At 43.7% G+C, this 23,006-nt stretch overlaps 1 protein-coding gene across 2 annotated transcripts in view; it reads left to right on the top strand.

The window, feature by feature from the left end:
- The window catches only part of LOC132815267 (sodium/potassium-transporting ATPase subunit beta-1-interacting protein 3-like), a 450,311-nt gene that overhangs the window by 257,476 nt on the left and 169,829 nt on the right, over positions 1-23,006 (top strand). For both annotated transcript variants that reach the window (XM_060824089.1, XM_060824087.1), the window contains exon 3: positions 3,725-3,805. In XM_060824089.1, coding sequence (XP_060680072.1) covers positions 3,725-3,805 — 81 coding nt within the window. The remainder of the gene's footprint in view (positions 1-3,724; positions 3,806-23,006) is intronic.

A 23,006-nucleotide genomic window follows, 5' to 3' on the forward strand; every position in this document is an offset into this window, starting at 1 on the left:
ATAGCACCAGCAAATTTCCCACCCAGGATATTAGTACCCCTCTGGTTCAAGTGAAGACCGTCCTGTTTGTACAAGTCCCACCTTCCCCAGAATGAGCCCCAATTATCCATGTACCTGAAACCCTCCCTCCTGCACCATCCCTGCAGCCATGTGTTCTGCTGATATCTCTTCCTATTCCTTGCCTCGCTGTCACATGGCACGGATAACAAACCAGAGATAATAACTCTGTCCTAGCTCTCAGCTTCCACCCTAGCTCCCTGAAATCCTGCCTTACATCCCTATCCCTCTTTCTGCCTATATCGTTGGTACCTACATGGACCATGACTTGAGGCTGGTCACCTTCTCCCATCAGGACCCCAAAGATATGATCCGAGACATCATGGACCTTGGCACGTGGGAAGCAACACACTAACCCTGAGTCTCGTTCGTTCCCAACAAAACGTGACCAATATTGACCACTACAGCCTCTTTCTGACCCATAGGTGATGGAGCACACACTTTCACTGAAACTGCTGAGAGCTATCCAGGACCTAGTGTCTTTGCTGCATTCAGTGCCTTCATCCATTTCTTGAGATCACAGGGAATGAATCGAGTTAGTTGAAGACTAGAAATTGTGATGTTTGGGCTTTCAGGAGGAAGCCAAGATGGATTGTCCTCTTGGCCCTTCTGACTGATGCTGGGTCTTATCTTTTATATTAACTGTCTGTCCTTTGACATCATTGTGTATGTGGTTTAATCATACATCATCATTCACAGCTGGATATGACAGTACTGCATAGCTGTTATCTATGGGATCACATCTATGTCGATGCTGTGGCTTTAAGAGATGTGTTTTGTCTTAGTTTCTTTTAGAGAGAGATTGAGGAACAGGTTCCGAGCAGTCTGGAAGAAGATAAACAACTTTATAAAAGTTGGAACAATAAAAGCAGCCTGAGTGGGTGTGGTGGAGCTCCAACAGAACCGGGGAGTTTAGGATTAGCTTTCAGCTTGCTGTCTGGATCTGGGAAGAAGTGGAAGCTATTTCTTTCCCCTCTCTTGGTTATAGCTGGATGTTGGGGGTTCTCTGCCTGATAGTGCAGAAGCATGTGAGACAATTTGTTTTCTAAGTTCCCCTCTGCCAAGGGTGTGTTTTTGGGATGTTATTGCTTCTATTAAGTTTCCAAGTAGAGTTAAATTAATCCAATTCTTTCTTTCTTCTGTTGTATTTTCACTGTCATGGATGAATAAAGTGTGTTTTGCTTTAAATCCTGTAGTTTGACCAAACAAATTGCATCTGGAATGCCACATCTTACATATATCTTTAAGATAATAATATGTTAGGGTCAAGGCTAATTTCTGAATATTTTGAGGGAGTTTGGTCTGGTCCATAACACGCTGCTGTGTCTATCACATGTTGCTCCTGTTGCCTGGTATCCAAGTAGCCCAGGGACATTATACTTCACCTAGTGGTCACCCCATTTTTAGGTATGTCTTATACGGCTCCTAGCATCTCCATGGTAGGCAGGGGTAGTGCCTAATCGGCTTGGGGATCAATTCCATCCCTGGATGGATGGGAAGGAGGCTGGAATCTAGGAAAGGGTCCCAGGGATTCAGGTATTCCAGTTGTGGGATAGAGGGAACTTAGATGTTGATTCCGAGATGTTGGGTGCAGGGGTTGCCTTGATGGTCTTTGGGGTGGGACAGGTTTAGTGGTCAACTGGAGGGACTGGAAGTTGATGTGTCCAGTGCTGGCCCATGGGGGCTGGTGATGGTTGGAGGGATCTGGTTGTGGTTGGGATGCAATTTTGGTGGTGATCAGGAAGTCTGCTGCTGGCTAAAGAATGCCACGTGTTGAGTGTGATTGGTGGGGGAGGTAAGTGATTGTAGTGTAACTTGCTGTCACCTTAAACGGAGGTATTTTGTCCTTGAGTTTTTTATTTAAAGAGAGGCCATAAAGGTAGAGGTGCTGAGGGATCTAGGAACGGCCTAGTTTAACAATGGCTGGGGAATAGCCAGTTCTAACAGTTCAGGTTTTTCTAGTTTGCTTAAGCTGTAGCAGACACAGAATGTTGGAGTCCAGGAAGATTGCAAGCTTCAGCAGATGATTCCTGACTGACTTTCTCTCTGAAATCTCTCTGGATGTTGCTCCTCCTGCCTATAACAATCTGAGTTTCAATTTACCTTTTAGCCAAGGGGTGTATTTATGGGGTGTTACTGGCTTGGAACAGTTCCTTCATTAAGTTGCCTTATGGGGTCAGTTAAGTTTCCCAATAGTTAAGTTATTCTAAATGCAGTTTTGTTTTATTTGTCTTTCAACTGTAGTGTTTGAATAAATTCTATTTTGCTTAAAGCTAAGTGGTTTGACCAGCTGCATCACACCTGGAATATTCACTTCACATCTGCCTGTAAAATAAGAAAAAAATAGAGTCTAAGCTACCTTCTAATAATAATTTGAGGGAGTTCTGGCCAGGTCCATAACAGTGGGATAGGCAGGGAGAGCTAACAATAGATGAGACTATGGCTGGGTGAAGGTTTCACTGAATAGCTTGTTGGGACATTTATGACACACATTAGCAGCTCTGTAACAGCACATTCTTCATTACTTCAACCAGTTCAGCTCCTATCGAACTGGCCAGTTTCCTGAAACCAGGGAAACCCAACTGCAGTTAAAATGGAATCTTCATTTTAATGTTTAAACAATCAAGCTGCCTCCCATGAATTGATTGGTCGGTGACCGTTGCACACTGAAACCAGAAATGGGTGGGTTTGAGTCGAAAAGTGTGGTACTGGAGAGGCACAGCAGGTCAGGCTGCATCCAAGACACAGGAGCAATATTCCCAATGAAGAACATCTGCCCAAAATGTCGATTCTCCTGCTCCTTGGATGCTGCCTGACCTGCTGTGCTTTTCCAACAATGCACTCTTGATTGGGATCCTATTTATGATTCTTTACTGGAACGTAATCCTAGTCCATGGATTTAGGAGTTAAACTTCAATCATATATCGTATTAAGTTAATGTGTCGAGTATCACGTGTGAAAAATAACCATTTGAACAAGTTACCTCAGGATATCAAACAATTGTTATATCTTCTTGCCTGACTCTTGTAGCACAGGATAGTTCACATCGGACACTTTGGCCAGAGCAGCCTATCTGTCCTAAAAGATAATACTCAATATAAACATGATGGACGTATTTAAATGTGCTCCACTTGTCAGTTCTGATGATAAGTGACAGTTGTAAGTAGAAATATGTCACCAAAATTCTTGCATCTAAGCATCCATCTTACACTGTATCTGAGTATGAATGACGACATTAACATTTCACAGTTTCACAGTATAAATAAATCAGGAGAGAAATTGCTGGAATAACTCAGCATGTGTGGTTACATTTGTTGGGAGAGAAACAGAGTTAATGTTTCAAGTCTGGAGTCAGTTCTGATGAAAGGTCACTGGACTCTGTTTCTCTCTCCACAGGTGCTGCCAGATCTCCTGAGTTTCTCCAGCAGTTTCTGTTTTTGTTTCAGATTTCCAGCATCTATAATTTTTAGTTTCATTAAAATAAATTAGGACTCTGGTGTTCTTGGCAAAGTCTAAACCTTGGTTTACGTTTGTATTCTTGACTTGTTGATGCCAACGTGATTGTTGAGTAGGTGAGGGGGAGAAGCTAAATATATTCATTTTGATTTTTATTTTCTTGTGTGTGTTTTAAACTAATGTAACTGTTCTGTTTTCTTTCTGCACCTAGTATTCTATCTGGACGGCTTTGTGGGTGGCCTGGAATGTATTCATTTTCTGTTTCTATTTGGAAGTTGGAGGACTCTCTAAGGTAAGAATTAGCCTTTAAAACAAACAGTATGTATAGGAGCAGCTGGACAGTTCCTTTGATTGTAATAATTTTGGAGTGACTGATAAAATCACATCTCACAATGTCAGCACATCCCTTTAGTGAGAAGTCAGGTTCATTTGTTTGCTGCTTGCTGTTGCTTATTTTTACTGGACATCCTGCTTCGACTGCCTGAGGCCTAGAGCAGTATCTCTTGTCCTGACTCCACTGTTAGCTGAGGATCTGCTGTTTGTTCTCAGTTACCTCAGTCTTTACTGCAAAAAATGTCTTAATCTTCCAGTTTTATTTTAACCACCTAAACAAAGCGAACAAAAGGTGCTTTAGAATGTAAAATGAGGTAACATTGTGGCCCCAGTGACAGTCTACGTAGTAATTGCCTAACGGTAATTGTCCATCAGGTACTGTCTGATTGCTTGAGATACACTGTTCATGGTAACCCTTGTTTGTGTTGAGTAATTAGCATTGTTACTTTTGAGTACACAATCTCAGTGCTGATTGGTTGGAAATAGTGACTAATGTGCCTGAATATTTGAATAGTAAGAAAATTAGAACATGGAACATAGAACATGACACCACAGGACAGCCTGTTGGCCCTCGATGTTGTGCCACCCTGTGAAACCAATCTGAAGCCCATCTAACCTACAGTATTCCATTTTCATTCATGTGCCTATCCAATGACCATTTAAATGCCTGTAAAGTTGGCGAGTCTACTACTGTTGTCGGCAGTGCGTTCCATGTCCCTACTACTCTCTGGGTAAAGAAACTACCCTGACATCTGTCCTATATCTATCACCCCACAATTTAAAGCCATGCCCCCTTGTGCTAGCCATCACCAGTCAAGGAAAAAGGCTCTTCCTGTCCACCCTATCTAACCCTCTGATTACCTTATATGTCTCAATTAAGTCACCTCTCAACCTTCTTCTCTCTAATGAAAACAGCCTCAAGTCCCTCAGCCTTTCCTGGTAAGACCTTCCCTCCACACCAGGCAACATCCTGGTAAATCTCCTCTGAACCCTTTCCAAAGTTCCCACACCCTTCCTATAATGCAGTGACCAGAACTGTACACAATACTCCAAGTGCGGCCGCACCAGAGTTTTGTACAGCTGCAGCATGACCTCATGGCTCCAAAACTCAATCCCTCTTCCAATAAAAGCTAACACACTGTATACCTTCTTAACCCTATCAGCCTGGATGGCAGCTTTGAGATTGTACATGGACACCTGATCTCTCTGCTCATCGACACTACCAAGCATCTTACCATTCACTAAGTACTCTGCATTCCTGTTGCTCCTTCTAAAGCAAATCACCTCACACTTTTCTGCATTAAATGCCATTTGCCACCCCTTAGCCCAGATGTGCAGCTTACTTAAGTCCCTCTGTAACCTACAACATCCTTTGGCACTATCAACAACTCTACTGGCCTTAGTGTCATCTGCAAATTTACTAACCCATCCTTCTACGCCCTCATCCAGATCATTTATAAAACTGACAAACAGCAGTGGCCCCAAAACTGATCAACGAGTCGTGGATTCATGGAATGCCCTGCCAGTAACAGTGGTGGACTCTCCCTCTTTATGGGCATTTAAACAGGCATTGGATAGGCATATGGAGGAAAGTGGGCTAGTGTAGGTTAGGTGGGCAACATCAAGGGCCGAAGGGCCTGTACTGTGCTGTATTTTTCTATGTTCTATGTTCTAACTGAACTCCAGGATGAAAGAGGAGGAAACACTGCCAGAGACCCAGAGAAATATAGGGAAAAACAGGAAAATACAGGCAGAAACACAGGGAAACAGCCAGAACCACAGGAAAGACAGCCAGAAATACATGGAAACACAGGAAAACCTAACTAGAACCACCAGGGAAAGACAGGGAAACACAGGGAAATAGCGAGTTTTAAGAAGATTTATAGCTCAGGTTGAGGTTTTGGATGTAGGTTTGCTTGCTGAGCTGAAAGGTTCATTTCCAGATGTTTCATTACCCTACTAGATAACATCTTCAGTGGACCTCATGCGAAGCAATGCAGAAAATTCCTGCTTTCTATTTATACGTTTGGGTTTCTTTGGGTTGGTGATGTGATGTCATTTCCTATGGTGGAGTCACTTCCAGTTCCTTTTCTCAGGGGGTGGTAGATGGGGTCTAAGTCGATGTGTTACCACCCCCTGAGAAAAGGAACCGGAAGTGGCTTCATCACAGGAAATAACATCACTACAGGAAATGACATCACCAACGCAAAGAAACCTAAACGTATAAATAGAAAGCAGGAATTTTCCGCATTGCTTCACGTGAGGTCCACTGAAGATGTTATCTAGTAGAGTAACGAAACATCTGGAAATGAACCTTTCAGCTCAGTGAGCAAACCTACATCCAACACAGGGAAACATGGAAAGACAGAAAAATACAGGGAAATACAGGCAGAAATGCAGGGAAATGCAGGGAAGCATATGGAAACACAGCCATAAAAAAAAATTCACAGGGAAACACAACCAGAAACACCGGTGTCAAAGTTGTCAATGTGCAGGAGATGACAACATAGCAGGAAGACACTGAGGCATGAAGTTGACAGGCTCCCAGAGTTATATAAACTGACAAGGTTGGTGCCATCCTTAGGAAGAGATCTAACATTAAAGAAGCAGCTCAGTGAGATTGCTGCTATTACCATTGTTACTGAGAGAGAAGCTTCGGAAGCTACCTAGAGACAATTCAGTCAATTCAGTGAGGATAATGATCTGTGAGGCGCCAGTGTGATATGGATATTGTGAAGTCCCAAGTTGTGTGGAGAGAGAGCTTCATCAGCTTCCACACACTCACTCACACACACACTCACACTCACACACACACACATACACACACACACTCACTCGCACACACATACACATACACACGTACACTCTCTCACACCCACATACACTCATACACAAACACATACACTCACTCACTCACACACACTCACACTCACACTCATACACATACACATACACACACTCACTCACTCACACACATACACATACACACCACATACACATACACACGTGTACACTCTCACACCCACACATACACATATACACACACTCATACACACACACACTCAATCATATACACACACACACATACACACACACTCATACAGACACACATACACACACACTCATTAACTCTCACACACACACTCACACTCACTCACTCTCACACACACTCATACACATGCACACTCTCTCACACCCACACAAACACATACACACACATACATTCTCTCATACCCACACACACACTCACTCACTCACACACACTCACTCATACACACACATACACTTTCTCACACCCGCGCACGCACACACATGCATACGCACATACACGCACACACTAACTCTCACACACACTCACACTCACTCACTCTCACACACACTCATACACATGCACACTCTCTCACACCCACACAAACCCATACACACACATACACACACATACATTCTCTCACACCCACACACACTCACTCTCACACACACACTCACTCATACACACACACATACACTTTCTCACACCCACGCATGCACACACATACATACACACATACACACACACATACATAAACACATATGTACACTTTCTCAAACCCACACACACACAGGCATGTACACTCTCTCACACACACATACACACACACTCATACACATACACATATACACACACACTCATACACACACAGACATGTACACTCTCTCACACCCACACACACACGCTCACTCACTCACACACACACACACATATACACACACACACTCACTAACTCTCACACACACACACACTCTCACACACGCATACACACACATACACACACGTACACTCTCTCACACCCACACACACACACTTGCACACATACATACACTCTCTCACAGCCACACACACACATACACACACTCACACACACATACACCCACACACACTCATACACAAATACATATACACACACATACGCACACATGCTCATGCACACACACACGTACACTCTGTCACACCCATGCACACACACACATACACACACGTACACTCTCTCACACCCACACACACACGCACCCACTCACTCACACACACATGCACTCACTCATACACATACTCATGCACACACACACACTCACACACCCAAACACACATGTACACTCTCTCACACCCACACACACACATACACACTCTCTGTCTCTCACATACACACACACGTACACTCTCTCTCACACACACACACTCTCACACGCACACATACACACAGCCACACACATTCATGCACACATACACACAGCCACACACGCACACTCTCACACACATTCGCACACACACATATACAAACATCCACACACACACACTCTGTTTCACATACACATATAAACGCAGCCACACACACACTCAGCCACACTCTCTGTCTCTCACATACACACATACTCACATACACCCTCAGACACACATATACACATACACTCACACACATACTCTGTCCCCCACACACAGAGAGACACACACACGTACACATGCACTTTCACTCACAAAGACAAGCACGCGTGCACACATAGTTGAAGGCTCCAGTACAATGCATTGCAAACTATTCTCCCTATTTTACAGTTTGAATGCTAGCATGGCCCCAGACTGCAGCAAACAGAAAAGCCCAATACAGCATCACACCCAGGGTATAGTTCTTGACATTTACCTGAAATAGGTCAACACATAATACACAATATTGGTGTATAACCCTGTGAACTGAAAATACTTTATAATAATATTATTATTTGATGTACTGTCTACTCCATGCCTTCAGCTGAGCTGCTGCAGGTTCAGGCTGTTAGTGCCTGAGTTGTTTCACAGTGACAGGCTGATGGGGCCAGGGCCAGGGCCAGTCTGCAGTGCATCAGCTGAGGGCTTGTCCTTGTATTGATGGCTGCAACTGGACTTGGAGATCAATGCATTGGCCACAGGCAGGAATCCAGGGCCTGGCAGGAGAAGGAGAGGGGCAGAAGGACTGAGACGGTGAGGGAGGGAGGGTGGGAAACTGAGGGGGCAGGGAGAGAGGGAGAGACAGGGAAGGAGGAAAGAGAAGGTAAGAAAGGGAGTGTGGGAAAGAGCAGGGGAGTGAATGGAGGGAGGAACTGAGAGGGGGAGTGAGGGTGGCAAAGATGGGGGAGGAAGGGAAGAAAGTGAGGGTGAGGGAGAGAAGAAAAGAGAGGGAAAGGTCAGGAGGATTTGAGAGGGTGATGGTGAGAGAGAAAGAGAGAATGAGGGGGCGCGAAAGAGAGGGGATGGGAGGTAGAGACTGGAAGATGAGCAGCACAACAGTCATCTACTTTGCTGAGGGCCTGGAGTTCTGTGTAGGCCCAGACTGGGTAAGGACAGCAGGTTTCCTTCCCTGAAGGACATGAGTGTTAACAACAATTAATGATAGTTACGATCATTGTCCCCTAGACAACCTTCCAATTCCAAATTGATTCATTGAATTGAAATCCCACTGGAAGTTGGGAGTGGGATTTGACCCTGTGTTCCAAGAGCATTAGCATCACCTCTGGATTACTATGGCCATCGCAGGATCTGACCTCAATTATACAGTGGCTTAGTCAGACCACACTTGGAGTATTGGGCCACACTTGGCCCGTAGCCATATTGTAGGTTTCTGACCCACCTTTATATTGCCCCTCATTGAGTTTCCCCAAACCATCTGTTTGTCGAAGTGGACGGTGATCCCGGACTTGAGCTTGTCACTGGCCAGCTTTGGAAGATGGAATCAGTTTACTTGCTGCTCTCACCCTCTGGGCTCCAAGTGCAGGAATGGAACTGCCTCCCATTTCAAAACTAAGTGAGGAAATTCACCTCACCCTTTCATATGATCTCTTACTGCAGAGAGAGGCCATTCAGCCCATTGACTCTGCACCAAGCCTCCAAAAAGCAATCCAAATGTCACCCCTGTAGGGTTTTGCCCTGTAGCTAAGCCACAACTCCTGAGACACTACAGACCAATTTTGTTAATAAGCATGGCCAATCCACCTAACCTACACATCTTTGTGTGGGAGGAAATTGACAGAAATGGGGAGAACATGCAAACTCCACATGGGCAGTCAGCCAAGGCTAGGATCAAACCCAGGTCCCTGGTGCTGTGAGGGAGCAGTGCTCACCACTGAGAGCCACTGTGCTGCTCCTGCATGGAAGTTTAGTAGATGTACTGTACTGCAACTGACATCCAACCAAATAGAAAACAAATAATATCTCTGCATTAATAATAGAAGGTTGGGATTTGCAGGCATCAATACTTCAGTCTAAGTGAATTTTGAAATATGACAGTTCAGTACAAATTCAATCATATTAGGATTTATCACGTTCCCCTCCTTACTATGAACTGAACAATGAGGATGTTATTCGATGCATTAACTATTGGTGTTCCTCTGAGCTCACTGCCACTTTCTGACGTGAGTAGCTGAACAGTGACAACTTAAACACTGTCACATTCCCTATTCAATCCATCTTTACACCTAAACCCCATTTGGAATGACATTGCAGAGGGAATGCGATCTCAGAGCAGAGTCTGTTGCAATTTTCTAACCTGAACCCCTGGCTCCTGCAGTTGAGTTGAGTTTGTAGGGAGGATCGTATATTGTGTACACAAATTTCAATCTGGATTATTTTTATTTCAGGGTTGTGGTTAGCTGGGGTGGCTGGTTTATGATGCAGAATGATGGCTTCAGTGTGGCTTCAATTCCCACACCAGCTGAGATTACCATGAAGGAGTCTCCTTCTCACCCTCTCCCCTCGTCAGAGGCACGCTGACCCACAGGTTAAATTGCCACTCTTTCTAATAAGAGAGTAGCCCTGTGGTCCTCTGGGACTATGACAACTTTAACTCGATGATTTTCCTCACAATCTAGGACCCTGTTATCCTTTGCCAGCCAGGTATCAGGCTACAGGGAGCTGGCTGCATTCTCTGTCTTTGGAGATAGTGAGGACTGCAAATGCTGGAAAATCACAGTCAATAATGTGTGGAGCTGGAAAAAGATGTTCATTTTACAGATCACCCACTAATCTCTTCTGTTGCAATTAATGAGGATAAGAATTGGGCAGGACAGAGAATAAAGATAAAGTGTGGAGCTGGAAAAAGCACAGCAGGTCAGGCAGCATCAGAGGAGCAGGAGAGTTGATGTTCCAGTTTGGAACGTTTCACCAGGAGTCAGGATGAAAGGTTCTGACCTGAACGTCCACTCTCCTGCTCCTCTGATGCTGCCTGACCTGCTGTGCTTATTCCAGCTCCACACTTTATCTACATTCTCTGTCCTGCCCAATTCTCATCCTCGTTAATTGCAACAGAAGAGATAAGTGGGTGATCTGTAAAAATGAGCATCTCCAGCCTGTTTCAGAGCCAGTCAAAATAGTGACAATGCATCCCCATCAGCGTAACCCATTTCAAAATCTAGTTGTTGGCAGATTGTCATTCTCCAGATCTACACAGTAATGGAGAGAGAAAGGGAGGGAGAGAGAGGGAGAATCTGTGGGTTTGTTAGGGAGATTTCCCCTTTCCACTTTCATCATGTAAAACAGATTGTGATTCAGAGACTTGGGAGACCAACTTTGAGACCGATCAGTACTAAATGCATTCAACTGCCTCACATTAATCTTTTTCTTATGGCTATTAAAATATTTAACCAATAAATGAGAAAAAAAAATAAGGAAATGAATTTAAAATGAATTTCTGCAAACAGTGTGATGGAACTCAGATATTGGAAAAACTATTTTTTCCTGAAGAATGGAATGATTTGTTTACCTGACGTAAGCGTTCTGGAGTCAGTCCTGTCATTGTGACATGAAGTGAGGGATTAAAAGTGTAAGATTTCCCCTTTCTGTCTGTCAGTAAATACAATGGTAAACCTGTGGGAAATTATTCCCATTTCGTGGCCAAGAGTTCAGGTTATAAAACCACAACAGATTCTGTTCTGAGATCGCATTCCCTCTGCCATGTCACTCCAAATGGATGCAGGGGTTTTGGTGTAAAGGTGGAATTTACAATGTGAACATGGTTTAAGTTATGATTTGGAGGTGCTGGTGTTGGACTGGGGTGTACACAGTTAAAAGTCACACAATACCAGGTTATAGTCCAACAGGTTTAATTGGAAGCACACTAGCTTTTGGAACGACGCTATTTCATCAGGTGATTGACAATCACCCGATGAAGGAGTGTCGCTCCGAAAGCGAGTGTGCTTCCAATTAAACCTGTTGGACTATAACCTGGTATTGTGTGATTTTTAATTGTTTAAGTTGTCATTGTTCAGCTACTCATGTCAGAAAATGGCAGCGAGCTCAGAGGAACAGCAATAGTTAATGCATCGAACAACATCCTCACTGTTCAGTTCATAGTAAGGGGTGGGGGTCATGATGAATGATATGATAATCTGTTTGGTCATTTATCGTAGGAATATAGGAACAGGAGCAGGCCATTTAATCTGTTCCACAACTTAATAAGCTCATGGCCAATCTGTGATCTAATGTCTTTGTCACATGTTCCTAAATTAATGCCTTTGCTTGCAATATTGTTTGTCCATTTGTTACATGACCCAGAATCAGTCACCATGTCCAATGAAAATAAATTTCTTCTTCTGTTGCTGGAGAAGCACATGGTTTAGTATCAGTCCCATATACGTCGAAACAATCAAATAGTCAAAGCATTAAAGGAAGAATTGATGGAAGTAAGATATTGTACACAGACATATCCCAAATTCTATTCAAGTGAAATAAATAAAAAGCCAGGTGTGTACCTCTGGCAAACTATGAGCAGTTGGCTGACACATCTGCATTCTGCATTACATACCCACTTCTGGTGGTGCAGAGTTATGACAGAGCAAGCAACTTTTACCAGACTTTGATGCAATTTGTAATCACAGCAATGAAACTTTACACCCTACCCTGTAATTACTCACCAGGAACACCCACAAGTAAGGCTGATTTCCCATCATCTGGTAGAACACGTTCTGTACACAATGAGATCAAAGGTAGCATTGTCATTGCAGAAACATTACATCAAAACATTAATTTGTGTCCAATCCCAATGTAAATATTTTCCGAAGGGTCCTGGAAACATCCGTTTATGGGATGTGTCCAGGAGTCCATGGTGAATCTGCAGTCCAATGGTACTACAGATGGTGAACCTGATCCAGGAACTCCTGGACCATCTGTGATCTCTAATGTCTGGAGGATTCGATGTTTCATTTTCATAGAAAATGTACACAGCTATAGCTGCCCTTCATTATCTGAAAGGGTTGCTGCTCAATTTCTGTTGCACTTCAGTACCATGCTCCTGAACTTGGCAGACAGGAGCAAGTAGATCCAGAGACTTCCTTGATGGAGGGTCAAGGTATTGGGCATTTGAGGAGGACATTCTGCCTGTTCCTCCTCCGTAGCAACTGGTGCCCTGAACAGGGAAAACACAGAGACCACCATTACATTTGAGATCTTCCAGGACTGGTGGATACAACAGCCTCACTGTTCAGTTCATGGTAAGGGCTGGTGAGTTTTGAGAAGATTTGTAGCTCTGGTTGAGGTTCTGGATGTAGGTTTGCTCGCTGAGCTGGAAGGTTCGTTTTCAGATGTTTCGTCACCATATTATGTAACATCTTCAGTGGGCCTCTGGACGAAGCTGTATAACAAGCCCGCTTCATCTAGAGGCTCACTGAAGATGTTATCTAGTATGATGACAAAACGTCTGAAAATGAATTAGGAATTTTGGATTAGGAATTGGCTGGCTGGAAGGAGACAGAGGGTAGTAGTTGATGGATTATGTTCATCTTGGAGCGCAGTTACTAGCGGTGTACCACAAGGATCTGTTTTGGGACCATTGCTTTTTGTTATCTTTATAAATGATCTAGAGGAAGGACTTGAAAGCTGGGTAAGCAAGTTTGCGGATGACACAAAAGTCGGTGGAGTTGTGGATAGTGAGGAAGGAAGTGGTAGGTTACAGCGGGATATAGATAAGTTTCAGAGCTGGACGGAAATGTGGCAAATGGAATTCAATGTAGCTAAGTGCGAAGTCGTTCACTTTGGTAGGAATAACAAGATGATGGATTACTGGGCTAATGGTAGGCTACTTGGTAGTGTGGATGAGCAGAGGGATCTTGGTGTCCATGTACACAGATCTCTGAAAGTTGCCACCCAGGTAAATAGTGCTGTGAGGAAGGCATATGGTGTACTGGGCTTTATTGGCAGAGGAATTGAGTTCCGGAGTCCTGAGGTCATGTTGCAGTTGTATAAGACTCTGGTGAGGCCTCATCTGGAGTATTGTGTGCAGTTTTGGTCGCCATACTATAGGAAGGATGTGGAAGCTTTAGAACGAGTGCAGAGGAGGTTTACCAGGATGTTGCCTGGAATGGTAGGAAAATCTTATGAGGAAAGGCTGAGGCACTTGGGGCTGTTCTCATTGGAGAAGAGAAGGTTTAGGGGAGATCTGATAGAAGTGTATAAGATGATTAGGGGTTTAGATAGGGTAGATACTAAGAACCTTTTACCGCTAATGGAGTCAGGTGTTACTAGGGGACATAGCTTTAAATTAAGGGGTGGTAGGTATAGGACAGATGTTAGGGGTAGATTCTTCACACAGCGGGTTGTGAGTTCATGGAATGCCCTGCCCGTATCAGTGGTGAACTCTCCTTCCTTATGGTCATTTAAGCGGGCATTGGATAGGCATTTGGAAGTTATTGGGCTAGTATAGGTTAGGTAGGATTCGGTCGGCGCAACATCGAGGGCCGAAGGGCCTGTACTGCGCTGTATCCTTCTATGTTCTATGTTCTATGAACCTTCCAGCTCAGCCAGCAAACCTACATCCAGACCATAGGGCTGCTGTTTCATTAGAGAGAGATACCCAACAGGCAGTGGTTTAACCTGAGGGTCACTACATCTGAGGGAGAAGTTGAGTTGATCATGTTGTGAGAATTGAACCCACGCTGTTAGCCTCACATTGCATTGTATACCAGCTGCTCAGCTAACTGAGCTAACATGCTCAACCTACCCATTCTTGTAATACAGAACAGAACATAGTACCAATACTGAATGTGATTCTGGTGTTAGATATAACAATTATTAGTCTAGCTTAGAGAGGCACTGGAAAAGTACAGCAGGTCAGGCAGCATCGAAGGAGCAGGAAAATTGACGTTTCAGACAAAAGCCCTTCATCAGGAATGTTTCAGGTCATCCCTGATGAAGAGCTTTTACCGAAACGTCGATTTTCCTGCTCCTCAGATGCTGCCTGACCTGCTGTACTTTTCCAGCACCACTCTAAGCTAGACTCTGATTTCCAGCATCTGCAGTCCTCACTTTTGCCTATAACAATTATTAACCAATCCCAATTGGGCTAAGTACTATACCAGAAACCAGTTGAAGACAATCAGTTGAGCAGACAGCAAGGTTCATTTTCACATGTCAGGAGCAATGTATATTCACTACACGACCCTGCCTTTAATTCACGAAAGAAATATGTCTACACATTCCACTGTTTTTACTGGGGAGGTAGCTATGAAAACTATTAATCTTTATTGTGACCCAAGGCAATGCCCTAACCAGTCAGAGTCAACTTGCCTGGTTTGAACTTAATCTCGAACGAATGTTAACTTGCTCTCTCCCCATGGATGCTGCCTGACCTGCTGTGATCACCAGCATTTGTTGTTTTCAGTTTGTTTACTGCCAACTTTCTTTAGCATGCAAACTAATAAGAAGAGCAATCTGTCTGATTTATTCTCTTGAGAAAGGTTGTGACCTGCAGTTTTCCTTTGAGAATAATGGCTGTATAATTTTACCTTGAGAGCACTGAATGTCCTTGACATTTGGGGAAAGAGTGCAAATACTGCTGACATTTAGAGTCGGTAAATACTGAGGTACAGATAAGACATTAATCTCAAGCACATCTGCTCAGTCAGGTATCCTATTACTGTCTGTGCCTTTACATGAGGGACAGCATGGTTGATCATGGTGTGAATGCTTCTGAATTATTGAAAATGAAATGTTTGACAGTTGACATGAAACAGCATTGCAACAATAAGAACGTCCCTGCCTGCAGCGTTAATGTTTTTGTGCTGCTCCATGTGTCAGTTTTAAGTGGGCCAACTTAATTAATTTAATGCAAAGTTAGAAAGCCATGTAAATTAATGAATTGAAATTGAGCTTTAGATTGGTAGAGCAGTATTGAAATGGCAGAGTGTTTTATTAAGGGTGAATATAGCTGGGATTTGGGAAGCTGACAATATTCAGCAAGATTATACTACTGAAAAAAAGCTTCGATTTTGAGCTGCCCTCAGGAACCAGTTACACTCACAACAAACATACCATTCAATACTTGATCGTCCTCCTAAGGTGTGATGATATTTGACCAAGACCCTTTCACTGGTTGTATTGTTTTGTGATGGGCCTCCAGCTAGTTTGCCATTGTTTTCCACTTCAGTTCAAAGTTGGGGTTATTTTCTACAGCTTGTCAGTTTTGGCTGCAGCGATGCATGTACATTTATTATTGCTTCTGATATACTTTGTGTGCGGAAATTTTGTAGCCTTTCCACTATTTCCTCTGACTACAGAGCTGCTCCCTCATCAGAGAGAGACAATTTTTATTGAGTTAAACCTGAGGGTCACCATAGTTGAGAAAGAGAGTTCTTCATCATCATCTCTGCCAGTGTAGGAATTGAACCTGTGCTGTTGGCATCCTAGGTAAACCAGCTGTCCAGGCAACTAGTCAAGACTAGACAATTAGAGCTAACCAACCCCAAATAAACTGGAGTGCTAGATCAATCAGTGACAACATTCCTCAAGTTTACTGCTGTCAGCTACCCTTGGATTGGAAGAATGAGCTCTGTAATTAGGAGTTGAATAGTCTCATGTTAGAAACCTGTGTCTCCTCCATAGTCAAGCAGCCTTTTTGCACCTAAATGTCTTTTTGTCACTGTCTATTTTTGGATCATATGAACCTGAATTCACGGGGATACTGTTTGTATCCGTGTTTTTGTGGATATAATAGGCATTCCTGCAATGTGCCCTTCTCTGAAAGTGACCTAATTTATTTCCCAAATTGGGTCAAGTCAGATCAACTCCACCTTCAGGCATGAATCCTTGTTTCTGCCAAATACAACATGAAATTGGAAACTAAAGTCAAACACTGTCAGTTTTGTTTTAACTAGTTATATCCCATACAATGCTGCTGACCTTTTCAGAAATTATATGAATTGCAGAATCCAGCGTATACCCGGTGAGTCCCGATCCTGAAAATCTCTGCTATCTAGTTAAATGGGAGAGCACCTTTCATTCTTAACTTCTACTGTCAAAAGAGGACTTTCCTTCTGACTGGTAGTTTCCTGTTATAGACTCATAGAGTCATACAGCATGGAAACAGACCCTTCAATCCACCCAGTCCATGCTGAACATAATCCCAAACTAAACCAGCCCCACCTGCCTGCTCCTGGCCCATATCCCTCCAAACCTTTCCTATTCATGTACTTATCCAAATGCCTTTAGAGTGTTATAACAGTGCCCACATCCTCTGGAAGTTCATTCCACACACGAACCACCCTCTGTGTAAAGGATTCGCCTCCATGCTTTCTTAAAATCTCTCTCCTCTCACCTTTAGAAGTGCCCACTTGTCTTGAAATCCCCGATCCCAGGCAAAAGACCATTAACTCCATTTGTAACCCTCATCATGTTTTAAACTTCTTACAGGGTCTTCTCTCAACCTCCTTCACTCCAGTGAAAAAACTCCCAGCCTATCCAGCCTTTCTTTATAACTCAAACCTTCCATTCCCATGAACATCCTGGGAAGTCTCTCTGAATCCTCTCCAGCTTGATAACGTCCTTCCTATCACTGGGCGACCAGAACTGGACATAGCATTCCAGAAGAGGCTTTACCAATGTCCTGAACAACCTCAACATGACCTCCCAACTCCTATAGTCAAAGGACTGAGCAATGAAGGCAAGTGTACCGTACGCCTCCTTAACCACCCTGTCTGTATGTGACGCAAACTTCAAAGAATTATGTCCTTGAATCAGTAGGAAGTTAGTTAGGAAGGCAAATGCAATGATGGTATTTATGTTGAGAGGACTTGAATATAAAAGCAGGGATGTACTTCTAAGGCTCTGTAAGGCTGTAATGTCAGACCACATTTGGAGTATTGTGCACAGTTTTGGCCCCCATATCTCAGGAAGGATGTACTGGCCCTGGGGTGGGTTCAGAGGAGGTTCACGAGAATGGTCCCAGGAATGAAAAGCTTAACATATGAGGAACGTTTGAGGACTCTGGGTCTATATTCGATGGAGTTTAGAAGGATGAGGGGTAATCTAATTGAAACATACAGAACACTAAATGGCTTGGACAGAGTAGATATTGGGAAGATGTTTCTGTTGGTAGGAGAGACTAGGACCCAAAGGCACAGTCTTAGAGTGAAGGGAAAACCTTTTAGAACGGAGATAAGGAGAAACTTCTTCAGCTAGAGAGTGATGAATCTGTGGAATTCATTGCCACAGAAGGCTGTGGAGGCCAGGTCATTGAGTATATTTAAGATGGAGATAGATATGTTCTTGAATTAGCGAGGTTCTTGAGTTTCCAGGGAAGAAATCAGGTGAATGGGGTTGAGAAAGTTCTCAGCCATGATTGAATGGTGGAGCAGACCCAATGGGCTGAATGGCTTAATTTCTGCTCCTATGTCTTGTGGTCTTATGGTCCCTCTGTTCTACAACACTAGCCAAGGGGTTACCATGAACTGTATAAGCCCTCCTTTGTTTTTTGTCGTGCCAAAATGCAATGCCTCGTATTTATCCAGATTCAACTCCATCTGACATTTTTCAGACCAGAGTAACTCACAGATATTCTATCTTTCTTCTCACAAGATAAACCATTTTGTATATATGGTGATAGATTAACTTTTATATCAAATGTTGTCACCTTAATTAATTAATTGGAGCTAATGTGCAGGTTGGCCAATTCGAAACATAATTTCTGATCAAGGCTTTTGACAGACAGTCTTGAAGATTCTCCAGGTACTTTTGAAAGTAAATTAATTTAAAATAAAGTGGAGTTAGGTTACAATAACTCATGGTGTGAACATTTATTATGGAATGAGTTGTATTGGCCTTTACTTGTTATGTAATGACCAATCATGCAGGTTTGACCACTGATGGTCATTCAGAGATTGCTCTCCAGTGAATATTAAAGTGATGTAGCTATATACAGCAGCAGAACATTTGTTTAGAGGTGAACATTTGTTTAGAGGTGTGCGTCTGGTTGTCCTCCCAGCTTATTGTACTAAGAGAATTACTCCTTCTGGAGTAATACAAATAATTTCTTGAAGCATTGTTACAGAGAGGAACAATGTAAGGCACACAGGTATCCTAAAGATTTACTTTCACATTAAATCTGTACGAGTGTGAAACTGAAGATTTTGATATGTATCGGCGCTTACATCTCTGAAATTCTCCCTGCTTGTCATTGTCATAGAGATGTACAGCATGGAATCAGACCCTTCGGTATAACTCATCTATGCTGACCAGTTATCCTAAATTAATCTAGTACCATTTGCCAGCATTTGGCCCATATCCCTCTAAACCTCTACTTATGTATTCTGGCTTAATTGATTGCTGTCAAATGGAGTGGCCATTCTTTTAAGTTAAAATTTAAATAAAACTGATTGTCGGCTCTGGACTATTTAAGCTGCACTTATGAATCAAGTCTGTAAGATTTTCTAAATGCTGCTCCGCTAGAGATGACTAGATTAGCAAAGGCGGTAGGGTACATAATGCACACCTACCCTGTCTTTGTTCCGTATATTGTACGCAGTATGCCAATTCCCTGCTGTCTGCTTGTTACAATAATTGCTGTGTGCAAACAGTGCTGACCACACTGTTCTTTAGCCGCATGCATTGTGATCCTTATGGAGTTATCGATACGATACATACTTCCACTGTCTGAAGCTAGCCGGAGTTATTCTGGGCCGCTGTAGGCACAGTTGTGTTGTTGCTGGAGATGATGACATGATTTTGGAGAAAGCTGTGCAGCAATGGCTGAGTGTTGTCCTGGAAGCACCAAAAGCTGCCATCATGGCTGTGGACAGCACCGTTCCATTGGGCAGTCCCAGCAGGCAAAGAATCTTTCCTCCAACAAATGAGTAGGTTGGCTCAAACCTGGTTACACAATGCTCTCACTAGAGCTTTCACCATCTGTGTGTTTGCTCTTATCTGTCACACCTCCACCTTCACGGGGTGCGGTGCTTCCCTTGTGGCTGTTTGCGCACACGTGCATACATGTCACTCACACACACAAACACACATGCGCATAATAACACACGTGTACACACACCCCACCCTACCCATGCCATCTGCTTCTGCACATTCTAATGCAATCAGTGCATGCATTTCAGTTCATCTCCTTCTCACACACTCACTCATCGTGAACGCAGATCCCACTTTCTCCCCCTCACATCTTGCACACAACATGCCAGCTATGTGAGGAAGACAAATGCATTCCTTAACATTTCATGAAACCTTTACTAACACACTTGCTTCTTTCCTGCAGGGGAAGGTCAGCCTGACTGAGAATACTCGCTTGTTTGATCTGATACCGACACAAAGCAGACTGAGAGGGTGCCAATGTTGTGTGCTTTAGACACTGAGCTGTAGGAGATATTTTCTATAGCAAATGCTAACGTGCAGATAGGTAGAGTGCTGCAAGTACATCTTACCCGAGGGAAAGATAACACAATAAAGCTGTTGCAGAGAACTGGGATTATGGTTTTGAAGACCAAGCATGCTAAAGTACATGGGTACAATCAGAAAATACAATGTACATTGGAACAGAAACTGAAACTGAAACTGAGCAGTTCTGTCAGCATCTGTGGAGAGAGAGCAGAGTTAACCTTTCGAGTCCAGTGACCCATATATCCTGAAGTATTACAGAAGTATTACAGAAGTATTACTGAAGTATTACTAAAGTATTACAAGCTGGTCCATCTCTGATTACTCCTTTCCTCGACATCTGTTTCCATTTCTGGGGATAGATTTGCCACTAAAATTTACCACCATAACCCCAACAACTCCCACAGCCAGCTGGACTATATTTCCTCACACTCTGCTTTCTGTAAAGACTCCAATCCATTCTCCCAGTTTCTCCATCTCCATCTGTTCCAACAAGGCCAACTTCAATCAGCCTCATAAATATCCACCTTCTTCCTCAACTGTTGCCAACAGGGCCCTCAACTGGGACCCATCTCCCACTCTTTCACCCTCAACCCCTCACTTCCCTCCTGCAACAGCGATAGGGTTCCCCTTGCCCTTACCTAAAATCTCACCGAGCATCCACATCCAATAGATCATTAGCCGCCATTTTCACCCCCTCCAGTGAGACGCAACCACCAGACACACATTCTCGTCCCCTCCCTTGTCTGCCTTCCGCAGGGACTGTTCTATCCAGGACACTCTGGCCCACTCTTCCTTCATTCCCAACACTGCCCCAGCTCCAGGGCACCTTACCATGCAACTGTTGAAAGTGTAACACCTGACCATTTACCTCCTCCCTCCTCTGTATCCAAGGGCCAAATATACCTTCCAGGTGAAACAGCACTTGACCTGCACTGCCCACAATCTAGTATACTGCATTCGCTGCTCACTATGTGATCTCCTCTACAATGGGGGAAACAAAACGTGGACTGGGTGATCGCTTCACAGAACACTTATGTCCTGCCTGCAAAAATGACCCTGAGCTTCCAGTTACCTGCCACATTAACACCCCACTCTGTTCCCCGGCCACCATCTCGGTCTCAGGCTTGCTGCAGGGTTCCAGTGAAGCTCAGCATAAGCTAGAAGAACAAGACCTCATTTCCACTTGGGGACCCTGCAGGCCTCTGGACTCAATATCGTGATCAATAATGTTCGGGCCTGAACTCCCCGATGTCCTAGCCCCTACCACACACACCAGGCCTTGTTATCACAGTGTCTGCCATTACAGACCACCTGTTGTAAGCCACTAACAAAGAACAAAGAGAACAAAGAAAATTTACAGCCCAGGAACAGGCCCTTCAGCCTTCCAAGCCTGAGGTGATCCAAATCCACTGTCTAAACCTGCTGCCCAATTCCTAAGAATCTGTATCCCTCTGCTCCCCACCTACTCATGTATCTGTCCAGACGCATCTTAAATGAATCTACCGTGCCTGCCTCTACCACCTCTGCCGGCAACGCATTCCAGGCACCTACCACCCTCTGTGTAAAGTACTTGCCGCGTGTATTACCCTTAAACATTTCACCTTTCATCTTAAAAGCATGACATCGCGTTATTGAATCCTTCACCCTGGGAAAAAGCTTATCTCTATCCACCCTGTCTATATCCTTCATGATTTTGTAGACCTCAATCTCCTTTTTTCTAATGAAAATAAACCTAACCTACTCAACCTCTCTTCATAGCTAGCACCTTCCATACCAGGCAACATCCTTGTAAACCTTCTCTGCACCCTCTCCAAAGTGTCCACATCCTTTTGGTAATGTGGCGACCAGAACTGTACACAGTATTCTAAATGCGGCCGAACCAATGTCTTGTACAATTTTAACGTGACCTCCCAGTTCTTATACTCAATACCCTGTCGGATGAAGGCAAGCATACTATACGCCTTCTTGACCACTCTATCCACCTGTGCAGCAACCTTCAGGGTACAATGGACCTGCACCCCAGATCTCTCTGCTCATCAACTTTTCACAAGGATCCTCTGTTTACAGTATAGTTCACTCTAGAATTAGACTTCCCAAAATGCACCAACTCACATTTGCCTGGATTGAAATCCATCTGCCACTTTTCCGCTCAACTCTCCAGTCTATCTATATCCCCCTGTATTCTCCGACAGTTCCTTATGCTTTCAGCAACTTCACCAATCTTCGTGTCATCTGCAAACTTGCTGATCATACCAATAGTGCCCTCTTCCAGATCACTTATGCATATCACAAATAACAGTGGCCCCAACAATGACCCCTGTGGGACACCACTGGTCACCTTTCTCCATTTTGAGAAACTCACTTCAACTACTACTGTCTGTCTCCTGTTGCTCAATCAGTTCTTTATCCACCTCGATAGAACACCCTACACACCATGTGACTTCACTTTCTCCATTAGTCTCTGTTAACAGTCTCCATAAACTGCTATTCACCCTCCCAACCAAATCGTTACGCA

This window comes from Hemiscyllium ocellatum, chromosome 4 (assembly GCF_020745735.1).
Source record: "Hemiscyllium ocellatum isolate sHemOce1 chromosome 4, sHemOce1.pat.X.cur, whole genome shotgun sequence".
Classification (NCBI taxonomy): Eukaryota; Metazoa; Chordata; class Chondrichthyes; order Orectolobiformes; family Hemiscylliidae; genus Hemiscyllium; species Hemiscyllium ocellatum.